This window comes from Tympanuchus pallidicinctus, unplaced genomic scaffold (genome assembly GCF_026119805.1).
Source record: "Tympanuchus pallidicinctus isolate F22 unplaced genomic scaffold, pur_lepc_1.0 scaffold9, whole genome shotgun sequence".
Classification (NCBI taxonomy): domain Eukaryota; kingdom Metazoa; phylum Chordata; class Aves; order Galliformes; family Phasianidae; genus Tympanuchus; species Tympanuchus pallidicinctus.
Genome location: NW_026294813.1, coordinates 15,988,541 through 16,014,347, shown reverse-complemented (window position 1 = coordinate 16,014,347; position 25,807 = coordinate 15,988,541). Strand labels below are relative to the sequence as shown.

Here is a 25,807-nt window from a genome sequence, read left to right as displayed (position 1 = left end):
ACCTTTAAAGGTCCCTTCCAATTCGAACTATTCTGTGATTCTGTAATATCTTCCATAGACTGCAGCCCGAAGTACTCATACTGTCAACAACTTGTTTGTTAACCACTGCTAAGGCCCCTCTTGACTGCTGCTACGTGATGAGTACTCAGGAAGCCTAAGTGAATAAACTGTTGAAGTAAAGGACCATAAAAAATGTCCTTGAGAACTTTCATTTTTAGATTATTTTTCTCCTTTTTTTTCGCAGTTCTGTGATTCTTCTGGATAACAGAACTGTTCTTTGAAGTCTGGCAAGGTTTTTTAATTTCTTGGGAAAGTTTTCTGCATTAGAAAAGTTTCAGCATTATCCTGTAACCTTGTTAGATACCACAATCGGCTTTTCGTAAGAATCTCTTTGTTCCAAAAACTCCAGGATCACGAAAGAGAATTTCTTTCTTCTGGGCTATAAGCAATGCATCACAGTTTGCTCCAGAACCAGCGTTCATTTTCTCCCAGGGGAACCTCTGTACCTCTAACAGTCTTGAACACCTGCCCACTGCCTCCACTCTTGTCCTGAATTCCTCTAAGAAGATCAAAACAGTGTTTTTCAAGTTACTAAAATAACAGACGTCATTCTTCAGGATGTTTTAACTTTCTCTGCTTAAAAAATGTTCCTCTGCCAGTGGAAAAAATGCATAGGATGTTCCCTTAAAAAACAAAATTAGAGCAGACAAAAATCTCCCTGCCAAGTCGATACTGACCTGGCTTCCCAAATGCTGCCTGAGACATCACCAGTGCCAAGAAGAGTCCCAACTGGTCTAAGAAATTGTTTGCTTGCCAGCTGCACTGCACCTCACACGAACACCCACCAACCATTCTGAACTTGTTTCCGTTTTGTAATGTTTCACTGTGAGACTTTGAGAACACCCTTGTTCTGCTAGGACTAGTTAGTGATGGAAGTCAGCTGCTTGCTGGTATTAGAAGATCACTTGACACTGAAAAACATGAATAAAATGCATGTCAGGAGACACATTTGTGAAAGAGCAAACTACTCTGTGTGCTGAAGTCAGTAAGAGATAAAAGCAAAGGAGAAAATTAATGCAGTCACTTTACAATTGAGGAAGTTTTGTGGATTAAAGAGGAAGAACAGAGAGCAAGACTTTGAATTTAAAAAGAAAAACATCTGTAAGAGTGAAAATGAAGTAGCAATTGGGTATCTCCTGTTTACCAGTGGATCTGGTGTTTATGGAAGAAGACTACTCTGAGCCAGTGCACCTAAGTTATCTAAATCAACCTCTGCAAATTTTACCAGGTCTGTGCTGAGATGCCAAGAGAATAAGTAGGTAGGCCTTCAGATAGGCTTTTTTGGTAGTGATTAGAAAGTATCTGACATTTGAAAAAATAACTGCAGGTCAAATTAGGGATTGGATCATAGGATACTTCAAGTTGGAAGGCACGCCAGGAGGTTTCTAGCCCAGTATCTTCCTCAAAGCAGGATGACCAATTGGACTGGAGCTGTACTGTCAGGTTTTGAAAACCTCCAAGGACGGAGATGACACCACCTCCCTGGGAAAAACATTACACTGCTTGGCTCTTCTTACAGCGAAAAATCAAGGTGAGAAAAGAAACATGCTGGGAATGAAGTACCCACAAAATGCTGCAGGCAACCTATTGACAACTTGGACATGTTGATATCACTTTTCACTAGAGCTGAGGATGTTTCTTATGAGTCTTTCCACTCCTCTCACAACTCTCCAGGTTATCCTGGTCATCCCTCATCTAATGATTACAACCAGGCAAATTCAGACAGCCGGCACAGTCTTTCCTCTCTCTATTCCTGCCTTTTCTGTTTCTCTCTCTACCTTGCCCTGAAGCAGAGAAGGGTTTTGTCTGGTTCTGTGTCTGCCAGATGTTTGGGTAGAGAAGTCTGTCCTCGAGACTCCTTGGAGACGCTTCCATTCACCTCATCAACTAGATAAGCCAGAGCCACAGCATCTTTAATGTGGCCATGACACCACTTCCTAAGGAAGTTATTGCTGGGTTGCCATGAACATTTAACTGTAGACACAAAGAATAATGTTGTCAACAAAGAACACAAGATCTCTCCTTGTTTTCCTGATCACCCCCTTTCACCTTTCAATGAAGGGTAACAAAACACTTTAAAAAGCCAAACTGAGGGCTATCCTATACCAGAGCTCTTCTGCACATTAACAGAACTGAGCTGGCTGTGTGAGCCGGGAGGTACTAATAACATCTGCCTGTACTGAAATATCTACACCAAGGTTTTGTTTCTACAGTTTGCAATTGCTTTGTGCCCCATCCCAGATTAGAGGCCTAGTGAAGACACATTTCAGCCTGGCAGTTAAAGAATTCAGGCAGAGAAAGGAATTGAACTTGAATCTTCATGTTCTGAGTGGAAGTCAGTACTAGCAGCTAACAAAGGCACAGCTGTGTTGTGACTTAAGGCTCCCAGTTTTTTACAGCTAGAATCACCTTGTAAAGTAGACCAGGGCTTGTGAGTACTTTTGGAATGAACAAGTACATATTCTTCTAGCCAACATAAAGAAAGTGCTAGGGTTTACCAAAGACTTTGCTTGAGATATTTTTCTTTAAAAAACCTGAAACTCCTAATTTTAAAGAGTGGATGCAGTCCTGGACTCAAGCAACGCATGCTTGACAGCACCATTTTAAGAATTAAATATGCTAGCCTTGTTCAGGATCTATTTTTAACACCATGTCATTTAACAGGTCAAGCACCGCTTCTCAGATCAACTGATACAAAGTACAGTTGTCTCACTTGTACTCCGCATTTCTTCTCCCACATTGCTAATCCTGCAACTAAGATTTAAAACAAATCACAGTAAATTGTTCCTTTTTGACAACCATCTCTTACTTCTGGGCTGAGTAGTGGATGCAGATCAAGAAGAGCTGCTTTCTGGTGTGATGTTTTCCGAGAGCTCTACTGCAGTGCAGGAGCTGCCAGCAGCCTGCAGGTCCAGAACACCTGGTGCCATTAAACTTTCCTCTCCTAGCTAGCTCACAGTTTATTCATGGCTAAAAGCACTTTTAAGTTCACAAACTTCAGAGCTATATGGGAGAACTGCATCATTCCTCCTAGAGGCATCAGTGCCTGCTGACTTGATTACACCAATTTCATAGCAGGGAGCAAAAAAAAGAGGGTATGTATGTAGGTTGTCTGGAAAAAGCAGGGATTGCCTAGCATTTAGATCAGAAGGTAGGACAAATCAGAGTTACAGCAAATTTAACATGATCGCTTCATGTTTACAGTAGAATTGTCTTAAAACTCTGCAGATTTATTTTATGGTACTATAAACGCTGGTACTTTACAAGACAGGACTGAAATAGTTATTCATCCAGAAGCTTAGGCATAATCAATTCCCAAATTAAGAAGTGTGGGGGAAAAAAGGCACAGAGTAAAGTACTGGAGGAGTATAGGACAGAGGGGAAAGAAAAGATTTAGTCAGAGCACAAGGGACACAAAGAGGAAGGCAGGATTTGGGGAGAGGCAATGGCTGGACTGCGTGGACTTAAACGGCGAGGATGACTGGTTTCACTGTTGAGGAAAGCAGGAAGAAGCATGGAGAGGAGCTTTCAGCATGGTGGAGTGGAGAGGAGACCACCACTAGGACCCTGCCAAGGATGGAGGTGGGAGGTTACAAAGGAAAAGTTGGAGATGACTCTGTAAGTGAATCTATGACAAGCTGGAGCTACTTGCCAAATTGCGCCTGATTACCTCTTCTCATGTCCTAATCAGATCCGGAGAAAGGAAAAAGGTTGTTTATGGAGCATGCTTTTTTTTACAGGTGACTTTAGGAAGAGGGTTTGGGGAACACTTATGTATTTTAAAAATTAAGAAATTCTGTTTTTCCTTCTGGAAGAAGTTTCACAAAGGAGACTATGACTGTTTTGCACAGTACCAGACTGCAGTGTCTAATTTCCATGAATGATGCAATAAATGCCTACTCTCAGCACAAGCTATTCAGCCATGATTCAGGCAGTAATTAAAGCTCTTTGAAGGGTAGCTATGTTTAACAACTGGAGAAATGGGATCAGATTGTCCAATTACTGTGACTTTACAACTTTTAAAATAAAATCTTATCTCTGTAAGTACGTGGCATCTCCAAAAACAGCTTTATTTTCCTTCAGAGAGACCTGCTTTACAGAGAATAGCTGTCAAGTGGAACAGGAAAGAGCTGTCCAAAAGATGAGGTTTGAAAGAAAAAGAGGGCAGGTGCCAGAGGGTCTTCCACATGCAATAGAGCAAAAAGGCTGCGCATGGTATGGCCTGTGGTCATTCCTGAAGAGACCATCCCCTCACTGCTTCCAGAGGTGAAGTCAGGGAACAGGGAAAGATTCATCATAGTCCCAGACAGGGCTTGCAAGATCCCAAAGCCTCATAACACAACTGGCCTACTACCTGAACAGTAGCTTTGTTCCTATTTCTACAAGTTCTCCATAAAGCAGCAGTGCTGGTATAAGAAGCTGATGCCACTGGTTGCTAGATTTAAAGCCAAGAGTGACTGTCCCCAGGTTCAGGGCTTCAGGCTCCCTGGATGTTCCCCTCTTCACGCTCAGATGAAGTCTTGCTTCCAAGACCACCAGAATCTCCTCACCTGACAAGGACCCTGTTATTGCCAGGACACATGATATTGATGACATCCTGTTTTCCTGTTGTGGCAAACTAAAGTTTGCATGTTTGCCTGAGCTCTGAGTGATCACTTTAAAAGCTCAAATAAATGACAAGGAGTTTTTGGGATCCTGAGAGCATCCTCTGGACGTAAGCATAGTAGTTAAAGAACAAGGATTGCACCAAACTCTTATACAGCACAAATCCTCTCCCTTTGAGAAAGTATGCGTCGCTTCTACTTGATAGAGCCCTTGTTTGCTGACAGAGCATTTTAGCCCAACACCCAACAAGCAGTCAGTAACCTTTCCTGTTTAAGAGCTGAGCGAGCAGCACAGAAAAGACAAAGGGAGAGCCCACATCACTGAACAGTCAGAATAAATTCAATTAATTGTCAGGTACGTGCTTAAGACTCATCATTAATAAATCAAACACAGAAAAAAACCTGGATCATCCCATCTTGTCTGTGGATGCTGTGGCTACGCTTGCTCTCCTTGACTACTACACAGATACTCATCTACCTATGGAGACATCAGAAAGAACAGTCACAAATGGGGAAGCCTTCCTCAGAGTGGGCCAGAGTAGCAAGTGGAAACCTATACTTGAGGACGCAGGGCTTTGCAAGCCAGAAAACGAACTAGTATCATCCCAGTGTTGTTTTTGGCAAAGGCACCAGCACTGGAGTCAGTAGCCTTGTCAGCTCAGCTGACATGAGGAAAAAAGTGCAAATCACTTTTAAAGCCAGGTCTTCATTTCTTCACAGAAAGATGAGACTGTGAAATGAGACCTCTGACAGACCAGGCTCTTATTATTGCTGTGGTGCTGCCTGTTGTGGTTAGGTTTTGCCAGATGGGGTAGTTTTTATTCTACTAATTTCTTCAATTACCGTGTTTTTCTCTCCTTCTATCAGAGACTCTCTGTAATTTGCTTGATTAGTTTACCTCACGAGCTACTGCTAGTGAAATAAACAGGACATGATGTGAACTCATATTTGCGACAGATTACAGTGGGTCAGGGCAGTGTAAAAAAAGAGAACCTGCAATTTGCAGTTCTGTCTTCTGCTTCAAGCACAAAATCCCCATCCAGATACTCTGGCAAATTTTGATTGCAAAGTGAAATAACTGCATAGAAGCACTTTTTCAGGATTATCTTACCAAATCTGTATGTACTGTAAAAATTCAGAGGCTAAAGTGTTCACAGAAATTATCACCCATCAAAGTAACTCACAGCCTCCTCCTTTTTGATTTTTTTATCTGAAGACACATTAGTTGAGACTGCTTTGTGCAATACAAGCTGTGGGTGGGTGCACGTCTATGAGCTCGTGAGGCACATGGGTACCCAAGGATTTGTCACAGGAGAGGCACACGTATGATGACAGAGGGCTGGGAAGGCCAGTAAAGCCATAGTGGGCTGGCAGAGCAAATTGAGCAGACTGCAGTGACAGAAAGACTAGGACTGTTAAGTGTAAATAATACCATGTCATGCACATATTTATTGGTCCATGCCATGCTCCTGGGCTTTGCTGACTGGTACCTTCCCTACCTTCATCTCACCCACCTGCACACACCTTCCTGCCCAGAAGCTGAACTGAACCCCACTGAGTTTATCTTCTCCAATTTCTCATAATGGATTTACTAATTACTAGAGCTGCTGTCAGCCACAGCATCTCACGCACCCCATCAATCTTGCCCCTCTATTTCTCCTCTAACTAATCTGCAATAACATGCCTGTCACAACTATTTTCCTTCCCTCATATTTGCTGCTCTGTCTGCAGACAGCCTTACTACCTTTAATGTGATGCCACTGTTTACCTTCTCATTCCTTCTGAAAAAGCCTTGAGATATCCTGCAGGAAGGATGTTGCAATAAATCTGCATATGCAATTTCTCTTACAAATGGAAAGAGTAATATCACACAAAATAATGTTTAAATAAATTCCCCTCCATCCCAGGAGGCCTCCAAGTGGTATGCTACGCTTCTGTCTTCATGAAGAAAATCAATAGCACTGCTATACTGTCACTGCTCTCTGGCTTCCACATTATTCATCCCCTCCCTACAAAGTACAGACTGTGTTCAAGGAAATAGGTGCTCCCAAGGAAGGAAAATAGTTTTGTGCACTTGAAGTAATGGTGTCACTTCAGGTCGCCATGCAAACAGTTATGTACATGTAAATCTGCAGTTTCGTCAATACAGTCAGATCCTCGGGACCCAGCTAAAGAGTTACAGCTTTTTTTTTTAATGTTTCCCTAATTTACCTACAGAGCTCCTTCCCAGAAACAACAGCTGCTGTACCTAATTAACATTAATCACCTTGTTACAGAAGAGCAACTGGGAATAGTACAGTACTTGAGGTACTGACAAAAGGATACACTAATGGCATTGATTTGTCCAGTCTACTACGAACTTCCCTTATTATTCTGCTTTCAGCATGAAACATTTAGAAGTCACAAGCTGTGAAGCAGACTGGGAAGAGATAATGCAGAAAAGGAGCCAAGGTTTCATGCAGGTACTGAGCCATTCAGACTGCAGAAGCAGCGTCGTACCCGATCCATTTGGGACAGCATCTCCCAGTGCCACTTCTTCATCTTGAGCTGTGGCAAATGCAGGTCTTGAAGGAAGTCTCTGAGGAAGGCATCCTTTTAAACAGCACTGAGAAATTACTCCACTGTGTGCCTCGTGGCTCTTCAACAGAGCTGCTTTAGAACAAGCTCTGAATTTCCACACAACTCTAAGAAAGTAGTTAAATAACTACACAAATTGAAAGTCCAGTTTCAGCAGCAACATGGAGAGTTCAAGGTAGCCTGTCCTTTACAGGGATGAGAGGTCGACTGTAAATGCACCAATTTTGTTATGTTGAACCCTGAGGGCTTTGCAGTTCTCAACTCATTAAATGATATTCCCAGTACTCCTCCCTGACAGTACAGCAATTTACTATCTGCCATGAATGTGCAGCATCAAGCTGGAAGGCAGGAGATAATGCCACAGGTTGTGCTGTCATCCTCTGGCCCCCAAAGGATTATTTCCTCAGTTCACCCTAATGTCTACAAAGATGGGGCCCAGCCATAAATTAGATTTTCAGTTTTCTACAAGTCAGCCACACCAGAGAATAAAATGCTATATGCCCCTGGGAGAAGTTTTCTGTTGCTGCTTGCCAGAGTTGCTTGCTGGAAGTGAACACTCAAGTTACCTGTTTGTGGTCCGGGAGACACTTGTTATAAACAGGAATTAATCCAATAGCACAAGTGAAGTAATCTGGTGTTTGAAAATGGGCACACCTAAGTGGTGTCTCTGTGCAGAATCCCTGTCCCCAGCTACATACTGTGGAAGCCAGATAAATTAAATCTTGCTGCCAATAGGTAAAACCTTAGGACATTTGTACCCAGAGAAGTCCAGGCATGGACTGATGAGCAACAGTAGGGATGGAGCATGTTTCCTCAGGACATGGTTTTACACTACTACTGCCCATGTCTTCACACACCATGCTCCAGCTCTGGGTATGAATAAGTACCCTTTTACCAGTCAACAACAAGCCTCTCAACTTTAGCAAGATCAGCAACTGTCTCTTGTAAAACTCAAGGATAACCCCCCTCATCTAACATGGAGAGATTAGATTGATAGAGAAACAGACAAAAGAGCATTCAGTGGTTTAACTGGGGAACTCACCTCTCTTTGGAGAGTGAGCACTATGGTTATACATCAGAGAACAGCTTTTTCTACTACCCTGACTTCATGCTGAGCCATCTGCATGGCTCAGGCTGCACTGTGGCTGCTCAGCTGCTCTCATCTCCCTCTTGTCACATAGAAAACCAAAAGGCCAAGCTGGGCTGACTCAAGAAGCTTTCACACTCACTGTAGCAACATGTCCAGGCTTCTGACCTGCAAAGCTTCCTTTCCTGCATTATCTGGATGGAAGCTGACTTGCTCTGAGTATCATCTGTGCAACATCTCTTGGAGAGAAAAGCAACATCCTACAATGCTACTGTCTGGAGAAGAGTGTTTGTAGCCCACTAATTCATAGATCGGCTTTCCTCTCTTAGTGGTAGGACAGCTTGCTTTCTCTTGAAGAAAGGGAAACTTCTGTTCAGGCTGGTAGACTATAATATAGTTTACCAACATTATAGGTAGTGTTTCATTTCAACATAATGGAGTGAAAGCAGCTTACGTGGAAGGCAGCTCTGTGCCACCTGCTTCCCCTTATGGGGCTGACTAGTATCAGACACTGCGGTTTTTGGTACTGTGATGAATACCAGTATGTGATCTAAACTGGGAGGGGAACAAAACCATAGCTAGGAGAGTGGGAAAATTATCTGCCACATCTGCAATTCTGGCCATTTTTTACAATAACTTTGGTAAAGAAAATCTAAAATAAAATCCACAAATACTTTCAAGCAGGCATTATCAACTGGGTTTCTTCTTGATCATCTGACAGACAATCTCATGTGCAAGTAGTTCACTGAGTCTTAAAGTGAGGTCCAGCTTGCCTATATTAGACACTTACTTGTCATGCATATTTAGGCATTACTCACCACACTCCCAAGAGGACTGCCATATTTCTCTACCTAGTTCAAGAAAAGAAGGTTCTTGCAGCTACCAGATCCCTCCCAAAATACCACCTTTCCCCATTAACTGGAAATGGGAACTTTCCACTCAAGCAGTTAAGAGACTGATCCAGAACCTGTCTAAAATAAACATGGCAAGGAAGTGCTGACACTGAGTGCTCTGCGTCCCTGATGGGTGTCTATAGGAAACAGCCTGCAGAGGATAATCTGAAGGCTGTGGAGAGAGGTACTGACTGAACGCACCATTTGAGCTCATCTGAATCTGGCCTGGACAGCATGCACTTCTAACAAACAGAGAAGATTTAACCTTTTTCAAGAGCCAGCACCCACAGAGAGCCTCTCCAATTTCCCACCAAACAATCAAAACTCCCTAATGGCAGCTTGATTTTCAATACCTGTCATCAGCCCTTGTCATTTTATTTGCGTGAAGCCTGTTACAGACATCTCCCTCCAGTCCACTAGGAGCACAGCCATGTATCACACCTAGAGCAATGCAGTTTTCCTTCCCTCTGCAATGGCTGAGATCATAAAAAACCAGCATGGATACAAGTCACGGCCACTGAGTAAGTGAAGGAAAGAAGTCTCAGAGGGACAAAGGCTGCTATGAGTAACTCTGTCCGTCTGTCTCCCTCTCATGTGTTCAACTGCAGAGAGGGATGTGGGGGATTTACTATCACACTCCCAGGATTGTGCTGATAAAGATGCCACTGCCGCAGTCCCTCATCAGTGCCGTAGCCTGTGCTGCAACCAATTACCACACTGCTTATTTTAATACAGAGTGAAACACTGACTGCTAGGTAAGTCAGACAGACTGTCTGGATGGGGATTTTCAGGCAAAAAAGTGAAATTAAAAATGCAAAATAGAAAAACAGATGGTGTAAGCTTCATTAAAATAGCATGTCATCTCTTGATATCCCACGGGGATCTGCTACTTTCCATTGGGTATGGAGCCCCCGAGATTTACACTTGGGGATTATTCTATTCCTCCCTCTCTCCTTATCACAACACTCTTCTGCCTTCAAAAGGCTTGTGGTATGCGCTCCATCTGGACATGCCTCCTAATAAGGATGTGCTGGAGACATCTCCTAAGCACTAATGGGCACCCAGCCCCCCACAGTGCTGTCGGGAGCCTCCACATGAAGTAATTTGCAAGCAAGAAGAGGGCCAAGTCCTGAAGACTCAAAAGAAAGACAAAGCAGGAGTGCTAGGAAAGTAAGAAATACATAATTAATACGGATGTAATACATGATGAATTACACGCACCGGATATTATTTTCCCTTGATGTGAAGTTCTCTTTTCAGATATGGTACAAGAAACAATCTAAATGTCTTCCTGCTCCATTTACAAACCAGGTATAATCTTTAAGAAATCAATAAAAACAAAAGCCACCTGTCAAAATTTTCCTATGTCTAACTAGCCCCCAAACAAATGTGTGGCAATGAAATCTCTTTACTAATACAGCAGAAAAACAACCACAGCAGCAGGAATTGCAGCAAAGCACACTTTTTCTGTCACACTTTAATCACTGTGGGCTCTGGAAGCAAAACCTGCATTCATGCTGGGTTGGCATTTAATTGAGCACATTTGAACCATGCTTCCAATAAGCACATATGACAGATTTATATATAAATCTTCACAGAGTATAAAATGACATTTATTAACCTGCCATCAGAGCATTTGACATTTGAACAATTGATTCTGATTTAACACTGAAAAGTGTTAAATCCATATGGAAAACTTGCAATAGGATTAAAACCCTAGTCACTACCATCCCCAACAATAGCTCTGCCAGGTAAGCTACTAAATATTTACTACCTTAACTTTGCCTAGGCTTAGAGGATTAAAAAACAATCAAAATCCTTAATGTAGAAAAGACTAAAGATTGAGTTCGAAGAAAAAAATCCAAAGCTGGGAGATGTGAGCCATTAAAATGCTTGAAAACTGCAAAGGTCGGGCATCTCTTAAGAATGACAGCAGTGGGAGCTGATGTGGATTAAACCATATTACACTGGATGCAGACAATACCATCAGTCTCGTTTTGCCCCAGGTAACCTTGCACTCATCAGAGTATGGCTAAGGACAGAAAGCCAATCAAAACACCATTAAATATGTGTTCACCTAATTAAAGAGGCACACTGTATCCATAGGCAGAGAGAGGTTTCTGAGCAGACTTGTCTAGGAGCCCAGGCAGGAACACGCTCATCAGCTCTGCCAGATAGTTCCTGCTAAGCAGGTAGATTTCACCCACAGAGTGGTCAGTGCTGAACATTCACTGGCCGGAGTACCAGCAGGTTGTGGAGGCAGCAATCTTCTGCAATGCTGCAAAGCTCTCACATAATACAAGTCCTGGGTGTTTTCTCTTTCTGTTATTCCCAGAAGAAACCAAGTGAAGCTGTTCTTACTTTCATGGTTAATTATGCTTTAATTTTCAGATGCAGCACAGCCTTCACGACTTAACGCTAACTTTCCCAGGGCTGATAGCACCTGCATCAACTACTTATTTTTTTCTGTTTCTGATATTTACTCCCTGGAAGATTTATAAAGGACAAGGAGTTCTTTCTTTCTGTCCTGGTCTTACTAGGCTCAATATGCCAAATTCTTTTTAGCTTTTTCTGATATGGCAGCCTTTCCAGATCCCTCGTCTTACGTAGTTCTTATCTACATTTAGCCCATCCTGAATTCTTCTTGCTGGAACTGAGACTGCTTTACAGGACTCCATATATCTCATACATGTACATATTGCTACACCTTTATTTACTGGAAAAAATGGATTCATACTCTTCTAATACCTACCCGTACCACTTTGCTAATAGCATTCATCAGTGGCCAAACAGAATACAATTTTCTTTATGTGGTAAAGCAAAATATTCTAGCAGAAGAATTAATCGTTCTGCTGTATTGGTGTTTTGAAAAAAGCTGGTAAATGCTGCAGAAGTGTGACCACTCCATGTATTAGTCCATTGTAATAACTCCTTGTCTTGTGATGCCGTACTTTTTTATTCACTTCCAATGCACAGCAGATTGCATTTCTCCTGGCATGTTTTCTGCATTTCTACTACTGCAGTTTTCATGCTTTTTCTCTATGATATTTCTGAGACTTTGTCGTACCGATGTCTCACAGGTTTCTGAGCCAATTCCTGGTTTATGTGCCCTTGTCATTAATTACTTAGCAATGAAATGATTGTTGAAGAAGTTCATTAACAATCTCTTTTTTTTCTGATGCCTTCTCCTTCCACAGTACCTGGTGAATAATGAATTCCTACCGTTGTCAATTCACTGACTTTGCTCAAGCACTTAGTCTATAACGCTGAAGTTAGTTACAGACCTTTTTTGAATTACCTTTACATTTTATTTGCATTGTTATCTCTGAATCCAATCTATTTCTGACAATCACATCTTCTATAACGTCCTCATACGTTACCAAGACTAAAACAGCACAATTTTCTGTGACATCAGATCTTTTGAGTATACTTTTATTGCCTATAAATGCAGGAATATCTCAGACCTATGAATAGCAGCATTAACTGCTCTCCAACCTGGCACCTGATGTGAAATGATCCAAAACAAATATCGCAGTAATAATTATCTCTCAATACAGAATTATCTCAACAATACAGAATCCTTCTAGCAATGAAAAAGGATCCTGAAGGCATATGGCATGCTGCCAGTGATCATCTTTTACCAAACTGAGATCTGCACTCCCATCAACACATACTGCTGTTTTCTGCCTTTTCCTAAAAAGCAGCTGCCATTTTGGAGTATTCCTGATGGCTACTGCAGGGCAGATATGCTGTGCCAATACACTTTTTCATGTCCTCTATGGATACTTCGAGATCTTCCACTTTGCCACATTACCTTGCTGTGTTTGTACATCCAATTTTCTGTCTTCTCCTCTGTAGTCACTCAATCAGCAAAGTCATTATTCAGTTACCTTATTTTCCTTTGCTGTATGTATACTTACTTGTGAAACCCCTTTATGCACTGCCATGACCACTGTGTCTGATCATTCAATTTCCCATATACTTCACTGGAGCTCTGAGACTCTGCAAATGCAAACGAGGCTTTTCCTGCTGTTTCTTTAAGGCCACCCAATGAGGCCAACACCATTGCTTGCAGCAGTAGGTCCTTGGGTAACACCTATTTTCTTGACAAAATCTCTTCATAACCATATAAAAATATGCACCTATGAGGAAATTTTCTAGGCTTATATTACCGTTTTTGTTTTAAACCTGAGCAAAAAGCATATCAATCCTCTGACCTGTCCTTCATTGGGATCTTGAATCTGTATGGCATAACACTGCTTAAGGCTTTGGAAACAAGAGGGCCTTATGTGGACCGCTGTCCTCTTGCAAGAATTAGCCTGGTGAGGAAGCAGTGTATTGTGCTAATACGTGGTTCTGTTTCCAGAACTTCAGAAATACTACACAGAAATAGCAGTGAACTATTACAAATCTGTAATTCCTCCATCTCACAATAACACAGCTCTGTCTTGTCCTGATCAGACAGGTGATGTCCAAGTCTCTGATCCTTTCCCTTTTGTTTGTAGTCATGTTTTCTTTTTATAGCCTCTCTATATTCATTCTTTTTTTTTTTTTTTTTCCTGGCCAATTTGATAAAATTCTGTAGGTTTGAAAAAATACACCTTTTCAAAGAAGGTTTCTACCACATCCCAAGACAGGAAGTCCTTGAATGTTTATAGATCAGTTCCCTGAGCAATAGAATCATACTGATAAACTGTTCCGTGGGCTGATCTGGCATGTTCAGCTGATGATTCTCACTCATGTCTATGAGTGGAGATCTGTAAATGATCTCACTAGTACACCACTGTATTTCAGACTTTGGATTAAGTCTTTTCACCCTCCAACAGCAAAGACTCACCTAATTTCACTTGGAGTGGGGACGGCTTGTAGTTCATGGCTACAGTCTCTCCCTCTCTTGTATCACAGTCTCTGTCCGAAATAGATGCAGCGGTTGGATCCTGTTGAGACAGAAAATGAAACAAAACAATGGTTTAGCTAAAGATTACGCAGTCACTTCTGGACTTCTAATTGATGGTTATACAAGTCCTATCCCACCTGTGTTCAGACAGAGCACAGTATATGCTGATGTTTTTATGGCTGAAACGTAGTGGAGAATCACAGAGTGCTGGAAGTACGTTTAGGATGTTTGAAATACCTGGGGAAACACTGGGTTTCATGTGCTGGACAATACTAGTAATACAATATGGAAGGTGAGTCACCACTTCAAATTCTGCCTAGCTTGACAATAATCCCAAGTCACTTTCATTTACACATTTACATTTTCAGCTGAGTTCAAAGTGAGCTGGCCAACCTCATAATCAAAACTAAAACCTAAAAAGTCATAGCCAGCTGTGTGCTGTCCAGCCCAGAAGGAACTAAGGTTGAATGAGCAGCTGAATTTTACCTCCAGTCTGTATTAGAAGACCAAAGAAGACTACGCTTATCATGTTGCACCTATTTTTGGCTGACCTGGAAGATTTAGTTTCACTATCTGTCAGCATAGCACACTTCACTGTCAACAGAATCCTCCCACAACAAAAGCCCCCAAAACACAAAATCTACTTCATCACATGTACTTGCAGACAACCTAGCGCTGCACTCAGCGATACATCATGAAATTCATATGAAATACCAAATCACACAACTTCAACGCTGGTCATAGAATCACAGAATACCAACTTAGATAGGACCCAGAAGGAGTCCAACTCCTTGCTCCATGCAGAAGACCTCACAAAATTCCAACCATGTTTCTAAGAGCACAGTCCAACTTCTCCTCAAACTCCGCAGCTCAGCGCCGTGCCCGCTGCCCTGGGCAGCCTGCTCCATGCCCACTGCCCTGGGGCACAGCCTTTCCCAAAGCCCCGGCCCTTCTCTGTCACAGCTGATGAACGCTGACATTCTTGATGGCAGTGCGGAGTCGTGGAGGTGGATCTTACTCTAAGGGAAGAACCGCTGGAGGATGGATTCACTGAATCAGCTCTGGACAGGCAGCACAGCGCTGTGCCACCCTACAGTAGAGTGGAAGGTTGTTCCTGCGTTAGGCATCAAAACAGGGAACTGCTCTGAAATAGAGCGCAACCCGTTTGTGTTCTGTAACCTGTCCTTGAAAGCGCTGGTTCGAAAAAGCAGAAATACCATATGTGTTAGTTGCGCATTTTAGAAATACAGTCGTTATGTGATTAATTCCCCCTGCTAAAACTGTCATAGCTGTGAATGCTATGGCTACAGTGTTGTGGACTAGCAAGCACACTGTAAGGCTGTGCTGTTCGGACAAGAAACCCTCAGCGAAACCAAGGCATCAAACGGCAAAGAAGCCAGGGCCTCCACACAAGAGGAGGCCCTTTTTTTTAATATACTTTTTTTTTAATATACTTTAGAGCCTGCACTAGGATTCCTGTGTCCCCGCGCGGTCTGTAGCACTTTTGCCCTGCCTGCTGGGGCCGAGCGGGCCGCAGCCTCGAAGCGGAGCGGGGAGCAGCGAGGCAAGAGGGCGGGAAGGCGGGGCGGGGCAGGAGCGCCGGGCAGCCAGAGACACGCGGCGGGATTTGCTGTTCTCGCGGTATTTGCGGTGGCCGCGCTTCCCGCCGAGCTCCGCCGTTGTCGCCACGTGCTGCGGCTGCGGGCGCCGGCCGAGCCGCCCCACGCAGCTCCAGGCGCTTCGGAGCCCTTCTGCTGCAAATTCCAAACCCGCTGGGCCTAGCACTGCTCCTCCTGCTGCAGTTAAAATGTTTTAAATAGGCCTTTTTGTTGCTCTTCACGGCGGAGGCCGGCTTCACCTCTGGGTGAGCTTTTGTCACACAAATTTCCATCCCGCAGTGACGGACAGCATTGCTGCAGTCGCCCTGCAGCGCCCAGCGTCACTTCCAGTGCCTGCACACTTTTCACCCAAGCGGCACAAGAAGATGGCCAGCTGGTCAAGCCAGGCTCCTGCGTTGCCTTGTATGACTTTGATCATCTTGGAATTGCCTGCAGCTGTGCTCTGGTAAAGGAGGTCCTATACAGCTTATTGCTGGTAAAGCCAGGTTTTTTCTCTTTGTCCCACTGAACTGTGTGGACCTTTCCTTCTTCAAACCTAGGCCATACGGCTCTCAGCCTCAGCACTGCCATGTTTTGGTCAGCATGGGACATTGCTAAAATGGCATGACCGTAGCTGCCTGCTGTCTTGGATGCCTCTCTGCCTTCTCTTCTGATCACAAGAGGAGGAGGCCAACAGGCATATCCTAGGTTCCCTAGAAATAAGGAGATCCTGCAGCTAGAACCCCAGTAGCTGAGCAATTTGGGCTTCTAGAAGTAGAGAACTCTGAGCAAAGATGAGTTTTATTAGAGAGTGGTCTGCCTGCAAACGTGTGGGAGGCACTGAGGAGTTGCCTCAGTAAGAGGTGTGGGATCCTCCTCCCACTAATAAGCTCTGGCTTCTCAGGAGTTGCAGGAACCTGGAACAGATGAACACTGATGTCTGATGGTGACACGGAGCCCTTGGAGACGGATTCGCTTCTGGAGGAAGAAGTCATCTAAGTGGATCCACCATCATCAGGGCTGGACAGGAGCCATAGCACTGTGTCTGACATAAGACATAGCTGCATGCATCAGAGACATACTAGGGACTCTCAAGTTCCACCTGGACAGCCAAGCTCACTGAGCAGGTTTTGGTTGTATGCACCTTTCCTTCTCCTTCAAAACTAGGGCACCTCTCAGGCTGTAGGCCTCTCAGACCCAGCACAGCCATGTTTTGGTCAGTATGAGACACTCTTAGAATCGAGAGGGCAGCGGCTCTGGCTTTCTGCAGTATCTGCTTAACCTTCTGAGCCCTTGAAAACAGGGGAACCTCACCTCTGGGGTTCCTATCACTGATGTGTGTCTGCCTTTATAAGCAGAATGCTGTGAGGATAGAGGAGTGTTATCACAAATCTCCTCACCTACCTTTGGGATGCAGGAACTTTCTCAAACAGAGGAGGTCACCTCCTCCTACCACTAATATGCTCTGGCTTCTTGGGAGCAGCAGTGACCTGGACCTGATGGATTCTAATATCTCTGATAGTGATATGGAGCCTACAGAGGTAGATCCACTTCTGGAGAAAGAAGTGGAGGAGGATGGCTCCATCATCATCACAGCTGGGCAGGCACCACCATGCTGTGTCCGTAGTCAGACATACCTGTGTCCATTTGTGCACTGGGGCTCTGCAGCTCCCCTGAAACATCCAGCTTGTTTCCACCACTGAGAATCCCATGATTTCACTGTCAGCTGGGAAGAGTCCCATCTCCATCACACTCCTATGACCTCTTCTTTCTTATCCCCCACACTTGTCCTTCCCCAAGACTCAGAGTCTCTGTTGCACTGACCCCTAAGGAAGAGGGCTGGAAGGGGACTCTGAGCTGCTGCAGTGGGGCAACATGTGGGCGGCAGATGGCCTAAGTTCTCTGCAGACACCAGGCAGAATTAACCTTACAGAACTCCCAGTTTTTTTAAAGTCTGGTGGGAAATGTGGAGGTCGGCTGTTTTGAATGGACTGACCATGAAATGGTAGAGTTCTCGATTCTTGGTGGAGCCAGGAGGGGGAAACAGGAAAACTGCTACCTTGGAGTTCTGGGCGGACTTTGAATAATTCAGAAGGCTGTTAGAGGAAATGCCCTAGGTGTCACTCCCAGAGAGTGAAGGGTCCAAGATGGCTGGTCACTCTTCAAGAAGGAAGTCTTAAAGGCACAGGAGCTGGCTGTCCCCTGAGATGCAAAATGAGCCGGTGGGGAAGAAGACCAGCATGGATGAACGGGGAGCTATTCTTGAGGCTTTGGGAGAAAAAGAGAATCTACTGCTTGTGGAAGAAAGACAGGCGACTCAGAAAAGTACAGAGAAGTTGTTAAGATGTGTAGAGAGAAAGTCAGAAAGGCAAAAGCCCAGATTGAACTCAACCTGGCCACTGAGGTAAAAAGGAACAAGAAAGCCTTTTACAAATACATCAGTGGTAAGAGGAGTACTAAGGAAAATCTTCATTTTTACTGGAGGAGGCTGGGAATGTGACCACTGAGGACAATGAAAAGGCAGAGGTTCTGGATGCCTTCTTTACGCCTGTCTTTAATGGTCACACCAGTTATCCTCAGGGTGCTCCACTCTCTGACCTGGTAGTCTCGGCTGGTTTGCAGACAGAACTCCCTGCAATTCGGGAGGACGCAGTCACAGACCTACTACTCCAGCTGCACTGTCACAAGTCCATGGGGCCGGATGGGATTCACCCAGAGAGCTGAGGGAACTGGCGGAGGTGAGAGCCGAGCCGCTTGCCATTATCTATCAGCGCTCCTTGTTGACTGGTGAGGTCCCAGAAGACTGGAGGCTTGCCAGCGTGACTCCCATCTACAAGAAGGGTTGTAAGGAGGATCTGGGGAACTACAGGCCTGTTACCATGACCTGTGTGCCAGGGAAGGATATGGAGCAGATTGTCTTGAGGGTGATCACACGGCATGTGCGGGACAACCGGGGGAGCAGACCTAGCCAGCCTGGGCTCACGAAGGGCAGGTCCTGTTTGACCAACCTGATCTCCTTCTATGATCGAGTGACCCATCTGGTGGATGAGGGAAAGGCTGCTGATGTATTCTACCTAGACTTCTGCAAGGCCTTTGACACTGCCTATTCTCCTGCAGAAGCTGGCAGCTCGTGGCTTGGATAGGCACTAGGCTGGGTAGGGAACTGTCTGGAAGGCCGGGCCCAGAGAGTGAATGGAGCTGAATCCAGCTGGCGATCTGTTACGAGTGGTGTACCTCAGGTTGGTGCTGGGGCCTGTGCTCTTCCATGTCTTTATTGGTGACCTGGATGAGGGCATTGAGTGCATCCTCAGTAAGTTTGCAGATGACACCAAGTTGGCTGGAAGTGTCAATTGGCCTGGGGGTAGCGAGGCCTTACAGAGGGAACTGGACAGGCTGGATGGCTGGGCTGAAGCCAACGGGATGAATTTCAACAGGCCAAATGCCAGGTCCTGCACTTTGGCCGCAACAACCGCAGGCAATGCTACAGGCTTGGGGTGGAGTGGCTGGAGGACTGCGTAGAGGAAATGGACCTGGGGGCACTGATTGGTGCTCAGCTGAACAGGAGCATGCAGTGTGCCTGGGTGGCCAAGAAGGCCAATGGCATCCTGGCTTGCATCAGGAACGGTGTTGCCAGCAGGAGCAGGGAAGTGATGGTCTGTCTGTATTCTGCCCTGGTGAGGCCGCACCTGAGTGCAGTGTCCAGTTTTGGGCCCCACACTGCAAGAAAGACATGGAGGCCCTGGAGCGGGTTCAGAGAAGGGCAACAGAGTTGGTGAGGGGTCTGGAGCACAGGGCTTATGAGGAGCGGCTGAAGGAGCTGGGAATGTTCAGCCTGGAGAAGAGGAGGCTCAGGGGAGACCTCACTGCTCTCCGTAACTACCTGAAGGGAGTTGCAGCGAGCTGGGGGTCGGGCTCTTCTCTCATGAAACTGGTGATAGGACTGGAGGGAATGGCTTCAAGCTGCACCAGGGGAGATTTGGGCTGGACATCAGGAAATACTAAGAAAGAGTGGTCAGGCACTGGAATGGGCTGCCCAGGGAGCTGGTGGAGTCACCGGCCCTGGAGGTGTTCCAGGAACATTTGGACTTTGTGAGATCTATTGGTGATGGGTAGATGGTTGGACTGGGTGATCTTGAAGGTCTTTTCTGACCCTGTGGGTTACTATCACAGAATCACAAGAGTTGTACGGGTTGGAAGGGATTTCTAGATCTACAAGACCAGGCCCCCTGCAAAGCAGGCCCCCTACAGCAGGCTGCATAGGTAGGTGTCAAAATATCTCCAGAGGAGGAGAATCCACAACTTCCCTGGACAGCCTGTTCCAGTTTTACAACTCTTACGTCTGTAAATGACAGGATAAGCAATGGCAGACCTTGTATTTATGCAGGAGGGAATATACGAGGAAGATCAACTTATTTAAAAAATTAAGTTGTGCTAATGGCTCTGAGGCTTTGTGGTTTATCTGGCTTACAGTAGTCAGCATTCGGGTGACAAAGCAACAGATTCCCCTGAGGCAGCAGTCAGTAGTGCAATGAGGCTGAACAAAGCTAAAATATCCACACTCCAGCTTTATTGCTCAGGGCATCAGGGTGTGCTACTGGGCCAAGGAACAAGCTGTGCAAATGCACACCCTGCATTTGTCCTGTGCACGAGAAAAAAAAATGGTGGTGCTCTGTGTTTGGCTTAGAAAGTGTGTAAACTCCTTCAAACAGTGAAGTGTGATGCTGGTGCCAGGACACAGAGCTAAGCCTGGAGACCCCCAGCAGTCATCCATCCAGGCTGGGGAATGCAGTGCTTCAGTGCACTCTGGCTGTTGCTGTTCAGCTTTTCTGGCTCACATCCCAGAGGGGATGACAGGAGCTGTATGTCCTCAGGCTTTGACCTCTTTCCAGCTGTTCTTAGGATGCTTGGCACTGCTTCTAGCTGCTCATTCCCACATCCTTCTGAAGAGGAAAGGAGCCTGCTTCTAACTCAGATGCATTTAGGCAGAAAACCAGTTTCCTGGAAAGGAAAAGTTATCGAGACTTCCTTAATTACTTCCAAGGGCCATTTCTCTCTGGGTGAGCCAGAGGAAAACATGATTTTTTTAAGCCTGACATGTTGAAGGAATTCACTCCGTGCTCACACAGTGACCAGAGCAGAAGGCTCCTAAGACATGGTCACCACCTGTCATCTGTGTGGGCACCTGCTAAACCTGAGGCAGTAACCACTCGTCTTACCAAGTGGCATTTTGGTGACACAGCAACTGATGCACTGAAATAAGCTCGGATAGTTACTGACTCACTTTCAAAAAAGCAATAAACAACAACTGTTTATTGACATTATGCTAGCTCTGCCAATGCACCAGTCACAGCACTGCTGTTTTCTGAGCGATTGCTGAATAAGTCTTAGTTAAGAGTAACAAATAGGCCTGCAATATCCTCCACAGGATCCGGGTTTCAAACACAATTAGTTTATAATTATATACAATACAAATCAGTATTTGATGCAGTTCTTTTCAGCAACTTGAAAAGCCTGCAGTGTTAATGTTGCTGCGTGATTAAAACCTCAAGTCTTATTAATTAAACTGAACCAGAACTACATTGAATTTACATTCTCTTCTGCACCTGCAATAGGTGAAGCTCAATTCACCAGAAGGTAACAAGGAGCTAAGGTCTTTGCTTTGTTTAAAATGTGTCCAGAAGTGCCAGTTTGCCTTCCCTCAGCATGGTGATGAAAAGCTCCCTGAAAAACCTCGCCACAAAAGCACTGCCTGACTTCCACGTTGAATCTGAACAAAATGCAACAAGCAGAACATTTAAGTGGTGGAAAGTGAACAAGAAGTTTCAAATGTCTGTTTTCCTAATCAGAAATGACATTTGCAGCACAGGGAAAAACATCCCATTTTTTAGATGATGATGTATGACTAATCCTGGGAGTCTCAGTAACAGAAGCAGCACCAATTCCTTAAGTAGACCAATGCTTTGGAAAAGCAACCGAGGGACAAGAAGAAAAATGGGAGTAATTACATGATCTCTGTTAGATTTCCCTCAGAGAAACAAGCAGCACAAGCAGCCTCCAGTCTTTTCCATCATGACAGAGTATATTTAACACTGTATTTCCCTCCAGGCTCTTCTCACACACAAGCACCAGCCATCCCTATTATCACATGCATTTATAGCTTTGATATCTTGTGCTAACTTTACATGACTTAAATTGGATCATTAACATTGCAAATCAGAGAAATGCCACATTGCACTCCTCACTGCCTGCAGCATTTGACAAGTGAATGGTGTACAATAACTATTTAAAACCAGCTATTAACTTAGGTATGTTGTCAGGATGCTTCAGTACTGAAACATTTTGTCCATATAAAGGTTACATATATAAGAGCATTACAACTTTCATTTTGTACCTTTGATTATACATCCACAGCTCTGAGAACCAATGAGGCACATGATTAAGGCAGTAAAGCACCACAAATACTTTGTACCTGTTGCAAGTGAGTTTAGCAACTGGCATGTGGCCACGAACTCAATCCCGCACAAATATCTTTACAATTGCTTTTTAAAACCCGACTCATGAGGGAGGATATCCTCAAAATGATTAAAAATGGAGATGCGTGTCAGAGCCAGGGCCTCAGTGTGTTTGAAGTCTGGGGGCAACAGGAGCCTGGGTTCCTACAGGCACATCCTATTGAAAACTGCATTAGTCAGCTCCAGTGCTGCTCCTAAAGTACCACTGCAGGAACTTGCAGTGACTGAGTTCATGCTTGGTGGTGAGAGCTTCTTTCAACCATATGCCCCATCTCTTCAAGGCTTTAATGAAGCATCCTCAACAGCAAAACTGTGTTTAAAAAAAACAAAAGAGCTTTTCACAACAGATGATCTGTGCTTCCTTTCCAAGGACACCTTTGGCTGAGAACGTGCAAAACAAGTGCTGCCGTCACTGCTAAAATGCCCTGGTCACAGGTATGTACAGAACAGCTTACAGATCCTCTCTTGCCCATGGCGTGTCTACAGACAGCTAGGCTGTTCCAGCTGTATGTGAAGGATGAAACCAAAGCTTGCCTGTAGGAGACTCTAAAAATGTTGACTGGTTCTGGCAGGTACTGCAGTGATAATAAATTCTGACGAAAATGTCCCAGCACAATACAAATGACAGTAATGGAGCCCCGCTCAAATGATGTAAGATCCCTCCAACATCCTGGAGATTGAAAAATCACCTCCATAGGCCATGAACTGGATTCAGCATGGCAAATCCTGCATCACTAGGCTTCTAGAGCCTCTGGCTGTAAGAACAATAGCAGGAAAAGGCTGGGTCAGCTCAACATCCGTACCTTTCACAGACCAAGGGCTCCAATCCGCTGTTCAATGTCACAGTTACTACTAACATACCTCTGGGGCCATCTGTTCTCCAGTTAGCAGTCAGGACATTTTTTCATAGAAAGGCAGCTGATTTTCACATGTTCAATTCCTATACATACAAGATGAATGAGGTCTTGCTTTTTGCTCTGGAATACCACTGGCAGTTGTAATTCATTTCCTTACTTTTATTTTTTTTTTTCTGAGCTGCTTGATTGCTTCTCCTGCTCACTTCCCCAGCAATCATTCTTTGTCCTGCCATACTCTTGCCCCTAGTAAATCTCCTCTCCTGGAGGGCTGTGCATACTTCTTGCAGGATGTCTTCACTGCACACCTACTTTCTGTTTGACAGATCTACTCCAACCCAAGACACCTCATGCCTGCTGTCTCAGAAGCTAAATTTGCACACCTCCACTATTCAGCCATTTAAGAAATCTAAAAACCCAGGCTGGAATCAGTGTGACCCAGACAGTGAACAACTGTCCAAAGCTCACCCTCCAACACACTTCTGACTGCAGACCTGAGAAGATCTCAGTGGTGACCGCAACCCTGTCCAGGGCAGGGGACTCTGCCAGCCCTTACCCACTGCTTGTACCTAGAATCAGAATGATTTAGATTGGAAGGGGCACCTTTAAGATCACATAGTTTCAACCCCCAAGCTGTAGTGGACACCTCCCACTAGACCAGGTTGCTTAAAACCCCATCCTGCCAGGGAGGGGGCATCCACAGGCTCTCTGGGCAACGTGTTCTGGTGTCTCACAGCTCTCATAGTAAAGAATTTTTTCCTACTATCTTGTCTAAATTTACTTTCTTTCTGTTTAAAGCCATTTCCCCACATTCTATTGCTACATGCCCTTATAAAAAATCCCTTCCCAGCTTTCCTGTAGGCCCTTTTCATGTACTAGAAAGCTGCTATAAGGTACCCCCGGAGCCTTCTCTGCTCCAGGCTTAAGAGCCCCAGCTCTCTCAGTCTGCCCGCGAAGGGGAGGCGCTGCAGCCCTCTGATCATCGTTGTGGCCCTTGTCTGGACCCACCCCAACAGCTCCACATCCTTCTTGTGCTGGGGATCCCAGAACTGGATGCAGCACTGCAGGTGGGGTCTCATGAGAGCAGAGTAGAGGGGCAGAATCACCTCCCTCAACCTGCTGGTCACGCCTCTCTTGATGCAACCTAGGATACAGTTGGCTTTCAGGGCTGCAGGCGCACACTGCTGGCACATGCTGAGTCTTTTATGAACTGACGGTCCCAAATCCATCACTTCAGGGATGGTTTCAAGCCATTCTCTGCCCAGCCTGTATCTGTGCTTGGGATTGCCATGACCCAGGTGCAGGATGTTACACTTGGCCTTGTAGAACTTCACGAGGTTCGTATGGATCCACCTCTCCAGCCTGTCCAGGTCCCTCTGAATGGCATCCTTTCCTTTCAGCGTGCCAGCTGTACCTCTCAGCTTGGTGTCATCTGCAAACTTGCTGAGGGTTTCAATCCCGCTGTCTATGTTGCCTACAAAGATGTTGGTACTACCAATCACTTCATCTTTATTTTCCATCTCCCTTAGTAGAGACTTCAGGGGGATCTGCTCCATCGTCTTGCCAGGAACAGAGGTGAGACTGGCCTGCAGTTTCCTCCCCCATTTCTATTCCTTGCCCCACTGCCCAGACAGAAGTCTCAGCTAGAATTCTGGTGGGCAACAGCAGTGAGTTTTGAAGGGCAGCACATAGAAGGACTACTCTTGTTTTTCAAAGCCTTCACCACACTGTCCTGAGAACTGCCCAAGAGGTCACTTGCCTTGCCTAAAAGGGTAGATCCTAGCATGAAAAACTTGCTGTTTTCTTTCCACTAGCATAGAAAACAGAGCTGCCAAGCAGAGTGCTTAGCAGCCTTTTTCTCTTCAGCACAGTGCTTTGAAGTTGTCCCAGTAAATGGAGAGCTCAATCATCAGATTTCCATATTTATAAGGAGAGAGTTTCTGTTTAGCCAAGCCTGTGACAGAAATAACCCTACAAACAAGGAGCAGAAGCAGCAGCACAGCAAACACGTCTCAGGGGCTGGGATGTGAAAGCCAAGGCAGATCTCTGGCAGCTCTCCCTCAGCATGGCTCTCCAGTCACACACAAGAAATTTCAAGGGACAAAACATTTTGGTGTCTAAATTAACAGCCCACCTCACCCCCACGCTTTGTCTCTGTTACTGAGTAGCAGCTGGGAAATACAGATTCTCTTCTGATCAAGCCTGTTTGGCTCAGCTCTCGCCTGTCACTCTTGTATTAGAAGGATACTCCTTATGTGACTAACTGGGGAAACAGATAAAGGCATAGCTGACTTAAAGAGAAACTGCTGATTTTTATGAACAAGCTTATAAATTATTCTGTCTCCAGAAGACAGAGATGCTTCCTCCCCTCCCATTCCTGGAAAAATGCAAAATTAAGATCTTAAGAAAAACGATTTTTATTCCCAGAAGTGGCAGCTCTTATCTCCTTCCTAATTGAAACCAGTGGCACTAAGCTGGCTTTACGTTCCCCTTGCTTACTGCAGGTCTGCAGTTTATTAGCTGTGTAGGGCCAGGACAGCATGCCAGCCCATTGCTGCAGGCGGGGCTGGGCTCAGTGAGGTGCTCAATAGCAGCAGTGCTGCCAGAGGCTGCAGATGGAAAGCAACGAGGGTGGATGGGGTTTTAGCATGCTGAGCTTTCAGCAGGTGGCATGCAAAAATGCCAGCCACATTCCTGACTATCCCTTTGAGAGCATCTGAAGATA

The 25,807-nt window shown here is 45.0% G+C and overlaps 1 protein-coding gene across 3 annotated transcripts in view; it reads right to left on the bottom strand.

Moving 5' to 3' along the window:
• Window positions 1-25,807, bottom strand: part of FAM219A (family with sequence similarity 219 member A) — a 97,442-nt gene that overhangs the window by 29,377 nt on the left and 42,258 nt on the right. For all 3 annotated transcript variants that reach the window (XM_052670115.1, XM_052670114.1, XM_052670116.1), the window contains exon 2: window positions 14,059-14,158. In XM_052670115.1, the coding sequence (XP_052526075.1) occupies window positions 14,059-14,158 (100 nt within the window). The remainder of the gene's footprint in view (window positions 1-14,058; window positions 14,159-25,807) is intronic.